The following is an 18,563-nucleotide window of genomic DNA, read 5'->3' as shown; positions in this document are numbered from 1 at the left end:
GATGCTAGACGAAAAAATTGCGAGGTTTTGCCATTTTTTCAGCTTCATTTCCTCGACTAAAACAATTACGGACTTAACGGATTTTTGCAGTAAGCTCACGATATATCTAATAAAGTATTTAAAAAAAATAGATTTCACCAGATTTGGTGGATAATTTTGAAAATATTACATTATGCAAAACATTTTTGAGTGTGTGTATGTATCCTCTTAAGCCATCTGGTTCTGGGCCTTCCTTTTTTCATCTTCATATCAGCTTTCATTGTAATATTTTCTTTGTTGTTTTTGTATCTTATTGTCTCTGGACATGTCCCAGCCATGACAGTCTTTAACTTTTCACAAATCTTGGAATATCGTAGCCTTCATTTAATTTATTAATTTCATCGTTTCTCCTGATCATCCATGTGCCGTCTTCCTCTTGCACCAGGCTATATACTTTTCTCAGTATCTTTCTCTGTAGTCTCATGTATCAGTTCCTTGATAATTTCCTTAAATTGCATAATATCTTCATTAGTCATGCTCATCCTGATTTATTTACCCTTATCTCAGCACGGCACTGCTGTGTGGTGTGCTGTCTATATTATGTCTAGCGTAAGATACCGTCCACAGACTATCTCTTCAGATGTGCCGTCTTCCACTTGCACCAGGCTATATATTTTTCTCGGTATCTTTCTTTCGAATGTCTTGAGTTGCGCTTCATCTTTTTTAGTATTTGCAAAGGTTTCACAGCCATAGGTTACTGCGGGTCTGATTAATGTTCTGTAGAAGGTCTTTTGATTCTTTTGTATAATAATTTCGAAGTCCTCAATTTTTTATTAGTATGTACGATTCCTACTGGTAATACGTACATTAATTTCGCTACTTACGGATTTCTTTTGATTAATTTCTCTGCCCATATAAGTGAAGGTATTATGTTGTTATAAATTATATATGATGATAATTTGCTAAATTATTTACCATACAGCTGTATTTCAAGGTATTGAGAATATAAAGTTTGTTTACATAAAATTTTGAAGATTAGTTCAATCAACTATCTGGTGATTAGTTTGATTTATTATGTTTCTCTAGATTAATTGGTTGATCTTTAATATATTATATACAATTAAGTAAATGAACAAATGTTCAATTTTTTGATTAAGTGCTAATGAATAACATAAAAATTCCAAATAATCTGTATACCTAGAAATATGTCTTGATAAAATACTTAACCGTTTACTGGTCTATCACAAATGTGTATCACAAATAATGTTCCAATGTCGATCGACAGTCTACCTTTTTACTTGGGTACCATAAAATGGCAAAGAAATAAAAGTAACTAAAATGCTTTAACTGAAATAATTATTATAAACGTTTTTATAATAAGACTATTTTGCCCTTCGCCATGCTACAGGGGATCCAGTCAATTGCCATCTACAGTCATTCCACCCAATGTTTTCTGTTGCATAATTATATATTAAGTATTTTCTATGGGAAATAAGCCACAATTTTACTAAAAAATTAATTTATTAACGTTTCGAAGCCCAAATCGGGTTTTGTTGTCAAAATACAAAATACTATTAAAATAAACAAAAATGTTGTTGCTAAGTAAAAAAATTCTTCTAATAATTTATTTAATCTGACTCATTTATATTGGCAATTCAGACGTATATTATACATTTTAAAGTAGAAGACTTTAAAATGATATCGCCAATATTTATGAGTTGCATTCCTGGGACGACTTTAATAACAGATAGTTCATTCGATTACATGAAATCAATCCCAACTCAAGAATATCCGTCGCAAAAAAATCATAGCATGTGATCTGTCTTTAAAAAGACAACCAAATGCAACGATGACAGTAAAATTCTCGCGTTAGAGATTCCATAGTAAATCACGAGGGAAAACCAGGAAAAAACCTCGTGATACTATCCCGACATCGTAAGTATTTGGTCATACATTTAATTTATCTTAAAAAAAAAGAGATTCATTGGAGATATTCAAGTATAGTCCTGAAAGAATCAGATAGTAAAAAGAGAAAAATCAAAAAAGCAGCTCTAATTATGCTAAATGAAACCAATTGTGTCGCAAATTCCTCGGTAGAATGCAGTAGGATGTGGTTACCCATACTGAAAGAGGAAGTCAATAGAAAGAAAATACCACGATTAGTAAGTCAATAACATATCGGGTTAGTACAAATTTTATATTTTAGTATTACTTATTGTATATCTATGTATTATTAATATTATTTATAATTTAAACATATTAAAGTCAGAATTTGGTAAGTTTTTTTTAAGATAAATTAAATGTATTACCAAATACTTACGATGTCGGGATAGTATCACGAGGTTTTTTCCTGGTTTTCCCTCGTGATTTACTATGGAATCTCTAACGCGAGAATTTTACTGTCATCGTTGCATTTGGTTGTCTTTTTAAAGACAGGTCACAAGCTATGATTTTTTTGCGACGGATATTCTTGAGTTGGGATTGATTTCATGTAATCGAATGAACTATCTTTATTAAAGTCGTCCCAGGAACGCAACTCATAAATATTGGCGATATCATTTTAAAGTCTTCTACTTTAAAATGTATAATATACGTCTGAATTGCCAATATAAATGAGTCAGATTAAATAAATTATTAGAAGAATTTTTTTACTTAGCAACAACATTTTTGTTTATTTTAATAGTATTTTGTATTTTGACAACGAAACCCGATTTGGGCTTCGAAACGTTAATAAATTCATTTTTTAGTAAAATTGTGGCTTATTTCCCATAGAAAATACTTAATTATAAAAATGCCACAAGGAAATATCTTCAGAACAACATTAATTATATATTTGACCATTATACTAGATCGTTGCCCTTAACAGATTTTAGAAAAACTGGTGAATTAACACTCAGATTCAAAAATGACCTCTTTAAAACGTTAACAAATGATCTTAATTTTTTATTGATAGACAAATTTTGATTATTTTATAAAATAATCATAGTATATTATAGCATCAATGTCTCGAACTTTACGCGATCTCTCTTCAGGTGACAGTCATAACTTTGATTTTTTTAAATGGGAAAGTACATCATGTGACACCTCATTTAAAAGCTTATGAAATACTGATGTATACTGATTTGAAATACAAAAATGTATGATACTTGGACAAAATTTCGGTCCAATGCTTTTTAAATACATTCATTTTTTTTTTAATCCTGAGAAAACTAATAAGAATTTTTGAAAAATTTAAACGCAGAATGAAAGATTACAGTATTACCGAGAGCCTAAAGTCCCTAAAAACTTCTATGTTTATTTTAATAAGTTACAAGGGTGAAAACGAAGAGAAAATTTAGTATGATTTTTAATTTCAAATAATACATCATTCAAAAGAAACTTTTTATTTCTTCTAAGGGACTTTCGGCCCTCGGTAATAATTCATTCAATTCAATTTCATTCTGCGTTTAAATTTTTCAAATATACTCATTAGTTTTCTCAGGATTCGAAAAAATTAATGCATTTAAAAAGCATTTGATCGAAATTTTGCGCAAGTAGTATACATTTTTGTAATCAGTATTTCAAAAGCTTTTAAATGAGGTGTCACATGATGTACTTTTCCATTTAAAAAAATCAAGTTATGAATGTCACCTGAAGAGGGATCACATAGAGTTCGAACATCGATGCCATAATATACTATCATTATTTTAAAAATCGACCTGATCGAGCGTTTTGCTTATGTGCTAAAAATAAATTAGTTAATATGGGGGGTAAGACTTATTCCAGCGCACTGTATATCGACGGTTGAATCGTAAAAGGTTGTTACCCACAAATCAACCTTTTTCAGGAAGTAGAAGAAACGTTCCATTTAAGTAATTTGAGGAGGAGTTGCCCTAATTGTTTTATGTTTCTGACAATTAATCTATCAAAATATTCCCAAAACGACTGAGCAATTGTTTAATGTTTAATTCCTTCTCTCAAGAGCATGGAATGTAAAATTAATTTTTAAGATGTTACTGGCACTTGACTAATTTTTGACAATACACACAAACATTTATTTGATAGAATATTATAGTTAATAATACTGAATTCTTCTACGCCAATTATTTTTTACAGGAACCGTGGAACTGGATGACTGGGGAGTATTCCTTCATGCCAAAGACAAGATTTTTAGAGATTTTGATAAAATTAGACTTGAAATTGAGGATGAAACCAGTCGTATGGCTGGCAATAACAAAGGAATCTGCCCAGAACCAATTAATCTAAAAATATACTCAACAAAAGTTGTGAATTTGACATTAGTGGATCTACCAGGAATTACAAAGGTACCTAGTTGAAAGAGTATTTATATAGGATTTATTGTGCATAATCTTCCTAAAATGTCATTCAAATGATACTATACCCTCTTGGAGAAGTAAAGTCAAAACACAGATTCACACCTAATAACGTGACTAGAAACATCAACAGATTCATCTTCTTTTTTGATTGATCATGTCTGCCTTCGACGCTAATCCATAAATATTATACGTGGGTGGTCCTATAAGTACTTAGCCTCTCCTCTCGATGCCGCCACTGAAGCAAGAGAAATCTATCGTGTAATACATTTATGTAGACGACCTATACCAAAACATCAGCCAAATCGGACTCGTAGTTTTGTTTTCTTTTTTTTTTTCTTTTGACTGCGTGTGTAAGCAGGCGTGTTTGGGGATTTTAGAAAAATGAAAAAAGAGCAGTATCAGTCGGTGATTCGACTCTTGTTTTTAGAAGGGAAATCCCGCAGCGAAATCAAAAAGTACTTGAATGCTGTAAACGGCGACTCTTCGATGTAAACCGTCAAGAAATGGTATAACGAGTTTCAACGTGGTGGCACGTCTGTTTTTGATAAGTCACTCCCAGGTGCCCCGAAAACGGTTACCAATGAGGATAATGTGATAGAAATCTACGATCTCGTATTGGTAGACCGCCGACTGAAGGTGCGTGAGATAGCTGAGACAGTAGGCATCTCAAAGGATGTCGTTGGTCATATCTTGCATAAAATTTTGGGCATAAAAAAGCTGTCAGCGCGATGGCTGCCGCATTTTCTAACTTCGAACAATAAATGCAACCATGACAGCACTTCAGAGCAGTGTCTGATGCTGTTTAAGCGTAATCCAAATGAGTTTCTACGTTGTTTCATAACCGTCGACGAAACATGGCTCCATTGGTAATCACCAGAGTCCAAGGAACAGTCGATACGTTACCCCACGAACGTGCTCCGAGGAGAGCGAAGTCTCTCCAATCGGCCGTAAAGGCGATGACCACCATTTTCTGGGATTCACAAGGTGTGACCCATATCAACTTCCTGGAAAAGGGCAAAACGATCACAGGGCTTTACTATGCCGCATTATTATCCCGATTCGACGCCGAATTTTAGAAAAAACAGACCCAATTGGGGAAGAAAAAATACTCTTCCACCATGACAACTTTCAGGCTCACACCTCCGCCATCGTCATGACCAAATTGGTCGAATTTGGCTATAGACTGCTGTTCCATTCTCGGAAGCCATTCTCCATGTTGTTCCTAGACGACAGCCTACTTTGCAGACCTCGAGAAAAGGTATTTTTCAGATGAGTTTAAGAATCCGAAGCATCGCTAGGTCAAATGAATCGAACTAAAAGGAGACTACGTTCAGAAATAAATCGCCACTTTTCCAAAATTTTCGTTTTATTTTGAAGGCTAACTACTTATCGGACCGCCCTAGTTTTATACGAATACGTCGGTAGATCTGTAGTTCTAAAAACAACCGTTTTTTTTTATAAATTTAAACTAAAAATCTAAAAATTAAAAGAATAACGCAGAAAACACAAAAATCGCCGATATAACTTAATTGTCAATAGTGTGAAAATTTCATAATTTAGTAGAGTAAACTTGCCTGGTAGCCCGATCAAAGAACAATTTGACCCAAAAAAAAATAAAGGAAGGATGAAAATTTGGGAATAGGTAGTTGAAATTGTCTATTATTATATAAGAAAAAGTTTACAATTCTACGTCCCCCCTCTCGAAGATGAAAAAAATACATTCTAAATAAGACCGAAATTCGATAAAATGACTAATTCTAAACAACTTTTCTTCTATAGAGTTTTTCACTAAGTCAATACTTTTCGAGTTATTTGCGAGTGAATATGTTCATGTTTAACAAAATAAAACATGTTTTTGGACGGTTTTTCAGAGATAACTCAAAAAGTAAGTATTTTATCGAAGAAAATATTCTTAGCAAAAATATAGTCCATAAAAAATTGAAAAAAATGGTGTATACATGAGGTCTGTAGACCCAGTAGAAACAGAGTTGCAGCTAATGAAAAGTAGGTTCTTCTAAGAGATCCGAAATTTTTAGCTGCTTTGTAGAGTTTAGCTTCTCAGTAATGACAAAAGATTCTAAGATATTCAGAAAAGATAGCAGAAAAGTTCGAATTATCCAAAATATAATTCGAATTATTCACGACTTTTTACCATTACTTATACAGGAAATGCTAGGGACCAGAATAAAAATTCGAATTAAAGAAGATTTCGAATTATGGAAGTTCGAATTAAGCAGGTTCCACTGTATTTCAATGTGAAATAACCCAAAAACGGAGCACTTTAGGGGAAAATTCATTTTAACTTTTTTAAAGTGTTTAAAAAAAGGTTTATTTTTGTTTTTTAAAAAACTTGTAATATTAAAAATAAGTGAATTACGCTCAAAATATTGTTGCTCCCTTTTATTTTTTGGTAAAAAAATCGCGAAAATCACCCCCTAATTAGCATCACATATAAATTTTAACATTACCACTTCACAAGTTACTTTGTCTATGTATTATTTATAATGATCTGTAAGTTTCATCGGTTCAAAGTGCTTCGTTTTGTAAAAGCTGTAGTTAAAATGGCTTGAACGAGTAACTAATCACGTGTTTAGACAAATTTTGAACAGCCATAGCATAACCAATTTTTGTCTAACAAGAAAACAAAAAATCAAAAATATTCAGAAAAGCAAAACGTACATTTTATTACTCTTTGAGATTTTTGATATTCCTAATTGTTTTTAAGTTAATTCCATAAACAATTACGATTTTTTTCAAAATTAAAAGAAAAGTTTTATTTTAAACCCATTTTTTTCAAAACTAAGCACTTTGAACCAATGAAACTTACAGATAATATAAACAATACATAAGTAAAGTAACTTGTAAAGCGGTAACGATTAATTTTATTTTAGAAGCTAATTAAGGGGTGATTTTCGCCATTTTTTTACCAAAAAATAAAAGGGACCAACAATATTTTGAGCGTAACTCACTTACTTTTAATGATAGATGTTTTTTTTTAACAAAAATAAACCTTTTTTTAAACACTTTAAAAAAGTTGTAATGAATTTTTCCCGAAAAGTTCTCCGTTTTTTGGTTATTTCACATTGAAATATTCGATTTGGAATTTGACGAAGAAGAACCTACATTTCATTAGCTGCAACTCTGCTTCTACTGGGTCTGCAGACCTCGCGCATACACCATTTTTTTCAATTTTTTATAAGCTATATTTTTACTAAAAATATTTTTTTCTAAAATACTTACTTTTTAAGTTATCTCCGAAAAACCGTCCAAAAACATTTTTTTGGTTAAAAATGAACACATTCACTCGCAAATAACTCGAAAAGTATTGACTTAGTAAAAAAACTCTATAGAACAAAAGTTACTTAGAATTAGTCATTTTATCCAATTCCGGACTTAATTGAACGTATATTTTTTCACTCCCGAGAAAAAATTTTTCACCCCGTATTTTCCAATTTTTGTAAAATGGAGGGGATGTAGAATTGTAAACTTTTTCTTATATAATAATAAACAATTTCAACTACCTATTCCCAAATTTTCATCCTTCTTTTATTTTTTTGGAGGTTTTCATAAAATTTTGCGTTCTCTAATCAGGCTATGTGGTTGTACCAATTACAAACAAGCATTACGGCGCGGTAAATTTTAATTACTCCTCGTAGGTTAAAAACAGTGTATAGTTTTTTCGAAAATAGCATCATAACAGAAAAACATTTTATATTTTTAATTTAATAATTTCATTTTTAGGTGCCTGTAGGGGATCAACCGCCAGATATAGAGCAACAAATAAGGGAGTTGGTGTTGAAATATATTGCAAATCCTAATTCTATTATTTTAGCTGTAGTTACCGCAAATACTGATATGGCCACATCTGAAAGTTTAGCTATAGCCAAAGATGTAGATATTGATGGCAGAAGGACACTGGCTGTTGTAACAAAATTAGATCTTATGGATGCAGGTAAATAATTTTTCTAATTTTAGCTTTTTGGGTAGTTATCTACACTAAGCAGCAAAATTATCGCACCACCTTAAAAATGGGAGATTTTTTTAATGTCTCCAATTTCCTAAACCTCTTATCCGAATAGAGTGATTTTTTTAATATGTTATAGCTTTATTTTTTAACAATATCCCTCTAATAATATTGTTGTTAGACAGGTAAGTTGTCATTGTATACCGGTTGTACCAATTATACTGAGTTTTTTCTAAAAGTTCGGAACACCCTGTGGAATATTCCAACATTTATAAAATGTTGAAATTAAAACTTAATTGTAGCCTTAGCCTTTCTTAACATTTTGTTTTTTTATTCATTCACTTATGTTCTATAATAAAAGAGATATATGTCCTGTTATATCACAAATGAGGTTTGCTATTTGGTCTTGATCGTTCCAAATCTTAAGAGCTACTGTTTCTACCTCTTGTAAGGTTCTAGGAGGTGGCAAACGCTGTCGTAGTCTTCTGCCAATTATGTCCCACAAATATTCGATTGGGGTTAAGATCTGGACTATGCGGTGGCCGATACAAAAGTCCGAAAATTTACCTGTTATAAATTTTCGGTTACAGTTCGTGCAACGTGAGGTATTGCAGTATCGTGCAGTAACAAAAAATTGTTACTAATATAAAGAGCCGGTAGCATGGTAGCTAAGTTCTTCGCTATGCAAGGTCACTGCTTGAACACACTCATCGCTGGTCAAATTCATTGTAGCGTGTTCCATTTCCACCAAACAACAAAACAAAATTACTGACTTCTAAATGTACTAATTTTACAACAAACCAGACATTTTTTGACTATTAACAATTTGACATTTATCAAATTGATAATTTATCATAGCTTACTTTAGGCTTGTTTATTAAAATAAGCAGAGGATTTATTGACGTAAATTTATTATAAGGATAACGATTTATTGACGAAAAACATGGCTAGTTGTGAAAGTAGGTACCTAACTTTTTTATTTTCCAATATAAGCAAATTAATAAAAAAAATAAAATGTTTAGAAAACCTGAGGCTATAGATGGGTTGTAATTTCAGTATTTTGTAAATGCTAGAATTGTCCACGGGGTGTTGTGAACTTTAAGAAAAAAACACAGTCACATTGGTACACCCGGTATACAGTGACAATTTACCTATCTAGCAACAATATTATTACAGCAATATTGTTAAAGAATAAGGCTATAACATATTAAAAAATCACTTAAATCGGACAACAGGTTTAGGAAATACAAGACATCAAAAACGTCCCATTTTTAAGGTGCTGGGTTAATTTGGGTGCTGGGTGCTGGGTGCTAAGGTTAATTTTGCTGTTTAGTGTTTAAGAATTTTTATTTCCTATTTCTGTTTTTATTTTCATGTGTTGTATTTAATGATAATAATAATAAATAATAAATTGGAAAAATTGGAAGCATTTTAGATGTGGCTATATCGAAGAATTCTTAAAATCCCGTGGCTTGCCCGGGTCACAAATGAGCAGGTCCCTAGAAGAATGGGGAAGAACCGAGAGGTACTAACCACCATCAAATCTCGAAAGTTGAAATACTTTGGACACATTATGCGAAATGAATCCAGATATGCCCTCGTGCAAGCCATCCTGCAAGGAAAAATATTTGGAAAGCGAGGTCCAGGTAGAAGAACATCCTGGTTAAAGAACATTAGAACCTGGTTCAACACAACATCTGTGCAGCTTTTTCGCGTTGCAGCAGATAAAATAAAGAATGCCATGATGATCACCATCATTCGTCACGGATAGGCACATCAAGAAGAAGTATTTAATGACGTTTTGCTCAGAAGATCTCATATACAGGGTGTATTTTTTTTTTCTTTGACGCTCTGTATCTTGAAAACGGATGACGTTACAAATGTTTTTTACTAAGTAAACCCCAATTATTTTTCAGTTTTTTATCTATCCTATGGACGGTGTTACCTTTTATTTGAAACACCCTGTATGTATCCACATATATGATATAATACAATATTGTTTCAGGAACTGATGCTATAGACATCCTATGTGGTAGGGTTATACCAGTAAAATTAGGAATTATTGGAGTGGTCAATAGATCTCAACAGGATATTATGAACAACAAATCCATTAAGGATTCTTTAAAAGATGAAGCTACCTATTTGCAGAGTAAATATCCCACTTTGGCTGGTAGGAATGGGACGCCATATTTAGCTAAGACATTAAACAGATTGTTGATGCATCATATACGAGACTGTTTACCGGATTTAAAGGTATCTCTTTTTATTTAGTCAATAATTATTGTAAACTAAAAGTCAAACAATTAGGAATGTACGTCATAGCACTGGCATAACCAGGGGGTTATAACCCCCTCATTTGGGATGTACTTTGAGCCCTATACGCTTAACACCTACTTAATTCTATACCCCCCAGAAACCCTCCAGTAGTTGAAACCCCCCCCCCCCCACCCTCCCTAGGATCATCCTGGTTACACCGTTGCGTCATAGATTTAATGACATCATAACCCACCAGTACAAACTTGACGACAAACACATTTTTCCTCATACAGGGTGTCCCAGACTAATTTAGCCAGGCTATATCTCTTAAACGAATAGATATTTTTGAATGGGACAAAAACTGATCTATTCCATTTGTAATTTACTTTATTATGGCGTAGAAAAAATCATCCCCTAAATATTCAGCCCTTAGTTACAAACTTTATTTTTTTTAATAGCACCCTGTATATTTTTTTATAGTTTTGGATGTGGTCTTCTATGGTCTATTCAACAGATTTTTTAAAAATAAAATCGGTTGGTAAATAATCAAGAAAATATCAGTTTATTTTTTATTTTTGTTAATTATGGTATAGTATGTATTATGTACACATGAAAAAAGAAGAAGATGTATAATGGAAAAATGTGGTGAGCAACTTGGATAGTCCATAGCGGCCAACTACAGCTTTTGAACTGAGTAGAGAGCTGTGGAAGAGTTTGCTATGGAACTCTAAGGACCTCATTGCCTTCTTTATGTATGAATAGAAAACAAAAAAGTTGTGACTGGCTAATTGACACCCAAGTCTATGCCATAAAACAAAAAAAAATTATGGTATAGTTATTAAAAATTAAAGTTAGGGGTTGTAACTAAGGGATGAATATTTAGGGGATGATTTTTTCTACGCCATATTAAAGTGTATTATAAATGGAATATATAAGTTTTTGTTCCATTCAAAAATTTCTATTTTTTTAAGAGATATAGCCTGGATAAATGAGTCTGGGAGACATAACAAAAACAAAAATTAACTGATATTTTCTTGATTAATTACAAACCGATTTTGTTTTTAAAAAATCTGTTGAATAGACCATAGAATACCACATCCAAAACTATAAAAAAATATACAGGGTGCTATTAAAAAAATAAAGTTAAGGGTTGTAACTAAGGGATTAATATTTAGGGGATGATTTTTTTCTACGCCATATTAAAGTATATTAAAAATAGAATAGATCAGTTTTTGTCCCATTCAAAAATCTCTATTCGTTTAAGAGATATAGCCTGGCTAAATTAGTCTGGGGCACCCTGTATATTAGTTTTTTGCTACCGTTAGGTTTAGCAGGAAAGCGCTGTTGCCGAATAAAAAACATATGTGTATATCAATAGTGTAGCCGGGAAAACTGTTACCGGCTACACTGTTGCTCTTTTTCTTTGGGGGTGTGGAACAAAGATAACTATCTGTAATATAAGTGTCAAGGTCATGTTGTAGTATAGAAGATAATGTACGATTTTTGTTTGTCTATTTTTTCTTCTTCTTTTATGGCCTTTCGGAGCAGTGTCCATTTAGGCAGCAACATTTCTTAAAATTAACGCCCAAATAAACCTACCATACAACAAAACTATTCCGAACCTAATCGACCAATCAAGGACAGGGAAGGGAAAGGTTAAAAAATAAACTGTCGGTGAAATATAAACTAAATAAATAAAATATAATTTTTTGAAAACAATAATTTGACATTATATTTACCTCCAATATTATGACACATCAGTTACCATTTACAATCTCTCCAAATATAATAATGACGTCATATGAACTCGTATATATTTTTTTTATTTTTATCCATTTTTTTATTCGCATTAAATTCAATTCTAAACGGATTCCACCTATTGGAGCATTTAAAACTCATTACGTTTACGTTTTTGTTTTGGAAAGTGACTGTGGGGTGCAAATGTCGTTAACCTTTGCCATAATATTATTATAGATGAAGAAGAGCTAAGATTTTTAATGGACATCTTTCAAAATTTGGAAAATAAAAAATCTAAATTACGATGGGAAACATTTGGATGCAAGACGGAAGTTTTTTATTAGACTTCGGATGGAAATTGCTGAAAGAAAATGTTATCTACAGATATCAAAACACAAATGATAATAGACACTCTCAGTTTCGTTAAATGATGAAAATTGCATATCCTTAATTGGACGTTTCTGATGTTCCACCTAGAACTAACAGAGCTACGGGACAAGGTTGGCAATGTTGGTGTTACTTATGCCAGAGAAAAAAACCGAAAGCGCTGGCATAACTGTATTGTATGTAAAAACTTTGTGTTTTCCCTCTGTGAGGGATTTCATGTGTTTGTCTTGCAACGATAATTATTTTTTTAAGAAATAAGTTAGTCTAATTATCTTTCAATTTTTCAATTGTATTTTTTTATAAAATTTATATTTTTAGACAAGAGTCAATCTTATGATGTCTCAATATCAATCTTTGTTAAGTTCCTATGGAGAGGATATATCCGACAAAAGCAAAACCTTGCTACAAATTATCACAAAATTCGCATCTGCGTATTGTTCGACCATAGAAGGAACTGCTAGAAATATAGAGACGACTGAACTATGTGGTGGTGCCAGAATATGTTACATATTTCATGAAACTTTTGGAAGAACTTTAGACTCAATACATCCATTGGCAGGACTTACGAAAATGGATATCTTGACGGCAATAAGGTAAAGTTTATACAGGGTGGGGCATTAGTGTGACAAAGTCCAATTACTCGTTCATCGTAAGAGATATGAAAAAAAGTTATGGAGATAAAATTTGGAGCATGGATAGGACCATAATTTAAAAATATTTTTAAATATACAGTGCCACCCCTTTTGACAGGGTATCACAAACATGTTTTTTTAAATGGAACACTCTGTATATTTTTACATTTTTGGAAAATCATCGATGTCTTCTTTCTTAAAATATAGGGGTTTGTAATATACGAGGTAGTTTAAAAGATAATTACGTTTTTTTGTTAATTTCGTAACATCATTCACACCCTGTAGAATTGTAGTGATTTGACATCAAAATTTCTGTTACCATTCAAACGATTGTTAATATAGTCTACTATCGTTAAGGATTATTAATATAGCGAAGTGTTTAATTTTAGTATACAGGGTTGGTCGAAACTCGGAATGAGTATTTTTTGAGTTTTCTTAAATGGAGCACACTGTATTTTAGTATTGTAATGAAAGGATATTTTATGGTACTTTTTTATTTCTCAAGTATTCCCTATACCTATCTGCTTTATTTTGTGAGTCATTCGTGAATCTTTAAGCCAAACATTAATTGCAACCAAAATTACGTAAAGTTTGATTAGGTGGCCGTACTCAATCAAAAATAATTTTTCGAAAAAAAAGAAATTTTAATCTAGATTGATCCTTAGCATTGATGCCAAAAGGAAAGCGCATAGGTTAAGATGGTTTGGTCATGTTCAACGTCGAGACGTTAATCACCCAATACGAAGCCTAGCTGAAGTGCAGATTCCTGGAAGGAGTAGGAGAGGAAGACCAAAGAAGACCTGGGGGGAGACGATAAGGCAGGACATGTTGGTAAAGGGGATTAACATTGATATGGCCCAAGATAGAATTGTGTGGGGAAATGCAATTAGGGAAGCCGACCCCGCATAGGGATAAGGCAAAGAGAATGATGATGATGATGATGATGATCCTTAATTTATTAATATTGGTTGAGATATCAAAATACCTACATAGTTAAGATTGTTAGTGCGTAAAATATTAATAAACAGCTACAATATTCTACATAGTTGGATATGACTCTTTATTTGCTAAAACATTTGACTTTATACTATTTTAATAGTTCCAGTTGGTTTGTTACCATTACTAATATGAATTTTTCTAATGAGGAACTGATTAATATGGTTGTTGTGCTAGGAGTTTATAACAAAAAATGTGCTACTAGCAATAAGAATTTATCATCAGCAATTCCCTGATAGACGACAATCAAGAAAAAAAACTTATGAAAGTTTACTAGAATAGTTTCAAAGGGCTGGACATTTAGATTACGAGAAATCTGATAAAAAAACTTTTGTAAAGAATAAAATTAATTAAATGTAATCCTTATTGTCACTAAGAATTTGCATATTAATACGACCGTTCTCATTATCTAAGTGTCCAGTCTGTTGAAACCGTTTGAGTATACCTACCTTCAAAAGTTTCTCTTCTTGATTGATGTCTATCAGAGAATAGCTGATGAAAGATTCTTATTGCTAGTAACACATTCTGTTATACTCTCCTAGCACAAAAGCCGTATTATCAGTTCCTCATTACAAAAATTCATATTAGTAATGGCAACAAAATAACTGTAACTATAAAAATAGGTAGTATAAGGTCAAATGTTTTAGCAAATTTAGTGTCATAGCCAACTAGCTAGAATATTGTAAGTGTTTATTAATTTTTACACACTAACGACCTTAACTACGTAGGTATTTTGATATCTCATCCAATATTAATAAATTAAGAATAAATCTAGGTTTTTATGTATTTTTTTTCGAAAAATTATTTTTGATCGAATATTCTCACGGCCACCTAATAAAATTTCGCGTAATTTTGGTTGCAATTAATGTTTGGCTTAAAGAATTACGAATAACTCACAAAATAAACCAGTTAGGTATAGGTGTGCGTGTATGTTTTATTAGCACTGGTTTAAGCAACCAACTGGCCAGTCAATGTGTTTTGAATTCTCTCTTTTACAAAATATCTGCTTAGTATCTAAATTTAAAACTATTACTACTACTAAGTTTTTTTTACTCTGTTTTTTTATTTTTTATTTTTTTACTACGCTAAGACCTAAACCCGATTCAACCTCTCGGAGGTTTAGACCTTCTTAGTAACTTTTTATTTTATTGTTTTTTTATTCTTTTTTTTTAGAGCTTTAATTTTAAAAATTAACATGGTTGTATAAAATTTTATATAAAGTTAGGTATAGGGAATGCTTAAGAAATAAAAAGTACCATAAACTAGCATTTCATTGCAATACTAAAATACAGGGTATTCCATTTAAGAAAACTTAGAAAGTATAAATTTAGGAGAATTTACAAAACTTAGGAGATATAATTGCAGAAATACTTAACTTGTTTAATGAGGTGCTTAAAGTTGAAGTGTCAATTTATGAAATAAACAATATTTATCAAACAACAATTGGGACTAAAAATTCAGTAAAAGTTGAATTTCTATCTTATCTCAAGAAAAATATAATATTAAAAAACTGTAGTAAATTACGCAATACCAATATTTATATAAATCACGACCTATGCTACGAGGATAGACAAGATCAAAAAATTCTTAATACACATCTTAAACTAGCAAGAGAAAAGAAAATTTATGCTAAAATTAGTGGTAAACATTTAATCATAAATAATGAAAAATATTCGGCAAAAGACTTGAAAAATATAGAAAAGAATGAAAATAAAGATGATATTGGATCAGAAAAACCTAAACACAATGCAACAGAAACACCAACAATAATCAATTCTATAAAAAATTTCGAAGACCACCTCTCACAATTTGCCATAACTACACCCAAAAATTCATCACAAAAGAAAATAACTGAAAATCTAACAAAAGAATCAGATATTAATAAAGGTAAATCAAAAAATAAAAAATCAGAAAAGAAAAATATTATAGAACATAACGAATTACTAAGACTGGAAAAGAACAAAAACGAAGATAAACACGAGGAAGGAACAAAGCCAAAATCAAGACTAAACTCTTTTTCAGGTACCAAAGAAAGAGTTAATACTAGGAAACAAAATAATAAATTCTAAAATTTTGTAAGACAAATATTATTTTTCAGGTTTTCACTATAAATTTTTTTTTTTTTTTTTTTTTTTAGTTTTTGTTATAGTATGGATCCATACATTCGTGATGTAAACTATATTCCCATAATTACTCATAAACCTAAACATATTGAAGATTTTAATAAATTAACTACAGATTTTTATAAAGATAAATATAATGAAAATTTTACCATTTTACATCAAAATATTAGAAGCCTTAATAAAAATCTAGATGAGCTACGATTAAATATACAACAGATGACACTCGATTTTGACTGTATATGTCTAACAGAAACTTGGATTATTTCTGATATATCTTTATTTCAAATAGATAATTATAATATTTTATATAATCAAAGAAATATAAATCAAAATGATGGTGTCGTTGTATATTTAAAAAAGAATTTAAAATTTACGTGGAAAATTGTAAACATTAGTGTATGTAAAGTATTAGAGATAACTATATTAGGTAAAAATAATAAAAATACAATAATAACAGTGATTTACAGACCACCATCAACAGATGAAGAGCATTTTTGTAGTGATTTAGATAAATATTTAGAGATTACTAAAAAATCAGTTTATAATTATCATATTTTATTGGGCGATATTAATATTAATATCAAAAACATGACACCAGAATCTTCTGAGTATTTAAGCATATTGAGTGAACATAATTTTCTATCTATAATAAATAAAAATACTAGAGTACAGGGGAATTATCGTAGTTGTATAGACCACATTTTTATAAAAAGTAAGTTTTGTATCAACCATAATGCTTTATCAGCTGTTCTGGATCTCTCTGTGACTGATCATAAAGCAACATTTGTAAGTTTTTCTTTTGAAAAAAATATAATTGAATACAAAACTAAATTTAGGAAAATAATTAATTATGATGATTTAAAAAAAGATCTTAGTTTTCAAAATTGGGATTACTTTTCTAATACTAATAACCCTAATGATTTCTTAAATAATTTTACAGATACACTCATTTCTTTAATCAATAAAAATACAAAAGAAATAAAGAAAAAAAGATGTGAGATTAAGAGGAATATCTGGATGACTGATGGTTTAATAAAATCAGTTAATAAAAAAAATGAACTATACAGAAAATTTATGAACAAGCCAGATGACCTAAGATTAAAAAAAGAATATACAATTTACAAAAATAAATTAAATAAACTGATTATTGAGGCAAAAAAGAATTACTTTCATTCAGAAATCACAAAATATAAAAACAGTTCTAAAGGTCTGTGGAACACTATTAAAAAATTAGATAATAATCAAACAAAAAATGAAATTAATTCCATTTTAAATCAAAATAATGAGGTAATCACTGATAGTCAGAATATTTGCAATATTTTTAATGATTATTTTTCTAATGTAGGGTCTGAGCTTGCTAAAAATATTAAAATACCATCTTCACCTAATCCTCCAAAAACTACATGTAATAGTACGTTTTTTCTAAAACCCGTAACAAAATCAGAAGTTCAGTGTATTATTCATTCTTTAAAACCAAAAAAATCTCCTGGCATAGATAACATTTCTGCTGATCTGTTAAAGATAATTTCCCATTATGTTGTTGATCCGATAACTAATTTAATAAATATAATATTTGAACAAGGTACATGTCCTGACAATTTTAAAGAAGCTGTAATTATACCTATATTTAAAAAGGGTGATAAAAAATTAGTGCAAAATTATCGTCCAATATCACTTATTACCAGCCTTACAAAAATCTTTGAAAAGGCATTAGCCGAACGAGTTAATCAATATCTTAAAAAGTTTAACCTGCTTTCTACAAACCAATTTGGTTTTAAAAAAGGATATTCCACTTCAGATGCTATAACATCTGCTACTGATTATTTATATAAGATGCTGGACAGTGGTTCTCCTACTTTAGCAATATTTTTAGATTTAGCGAAAGCATTTGATACTGTTAGTCATCAACAGTTATTAAGTGCTTTGAGCGATCTTGGAATAAGAGGAATACCATATTTACTATTTCAAAGTTATTTAAAAAATAGATTACAAATTGTCAAAATTAATAACAAACTTAGTACTGAAAGAACCATTGAGTATGGTGTGCCTCAAGGTACTGTTTTAGGCCCTTTATTGTTTTCAATATATATAAATGATCTAGCGGCAATGAAAATAAATGGAAAGATTATTTGTTTTGCTGACGACACAGTTATACTTTACACTAGTAATTCTT

The 18,563-nt window shown here is 30.8% G+C and overlaps 1 protein-coding gene across 3 annotated transcripts in view; it reads left to right on the top strand.

The window, feature by feature from the left end:
- LOC114338660 (dynamin-1-like protein) overlaps positions 1–18,563 on the top strand; it is a 90,208-nt gene that overhangs the window by 24,166 nt on the left and 47,479 nt on the right. For all 3 annotated transcript variants that reach the window (XM_050658169.1, XM_050658171.1, XM_050658170.1), the window contains exons 3-6: positions 4,075–4,283; positions 8,037–8,247; positions 10,265–10,512; positions 12,958–13,232. In XM_050658169.1, the coding sequence (XP_050514126.1) occupies positions 4,075–4,283; positions 8,037–8,247; positions 10,265–10,512; positions 12,958–13,232 (943 nt within the window). The remainder of the gene's footprint in view (positions 1–4,074; positions 4,284–8,036; positions 8,248–10,264; positions 10,513–12,957; positions 13,233–18,563) is intronic.

Source organism: Diabrotica virgifera, chromosome 8, assembly GCF_917563875.1.
Source record: "Diabrotica virgifera virgifera chromosome 8, PGI_DIABVI_V3a".
Taxonomy (NCBI): domain Eukaryota; kingdom Metazoa; phylum Arthropoda; class Insecta; order Coleoptera; family Chrysomelidae; genus Diabrotica; species Diabrotica virgifera.
Note: the sequence above shows the minus strand (reverse complement) of the source record. Positions and strands in the feature narration are given on the sequence as shown.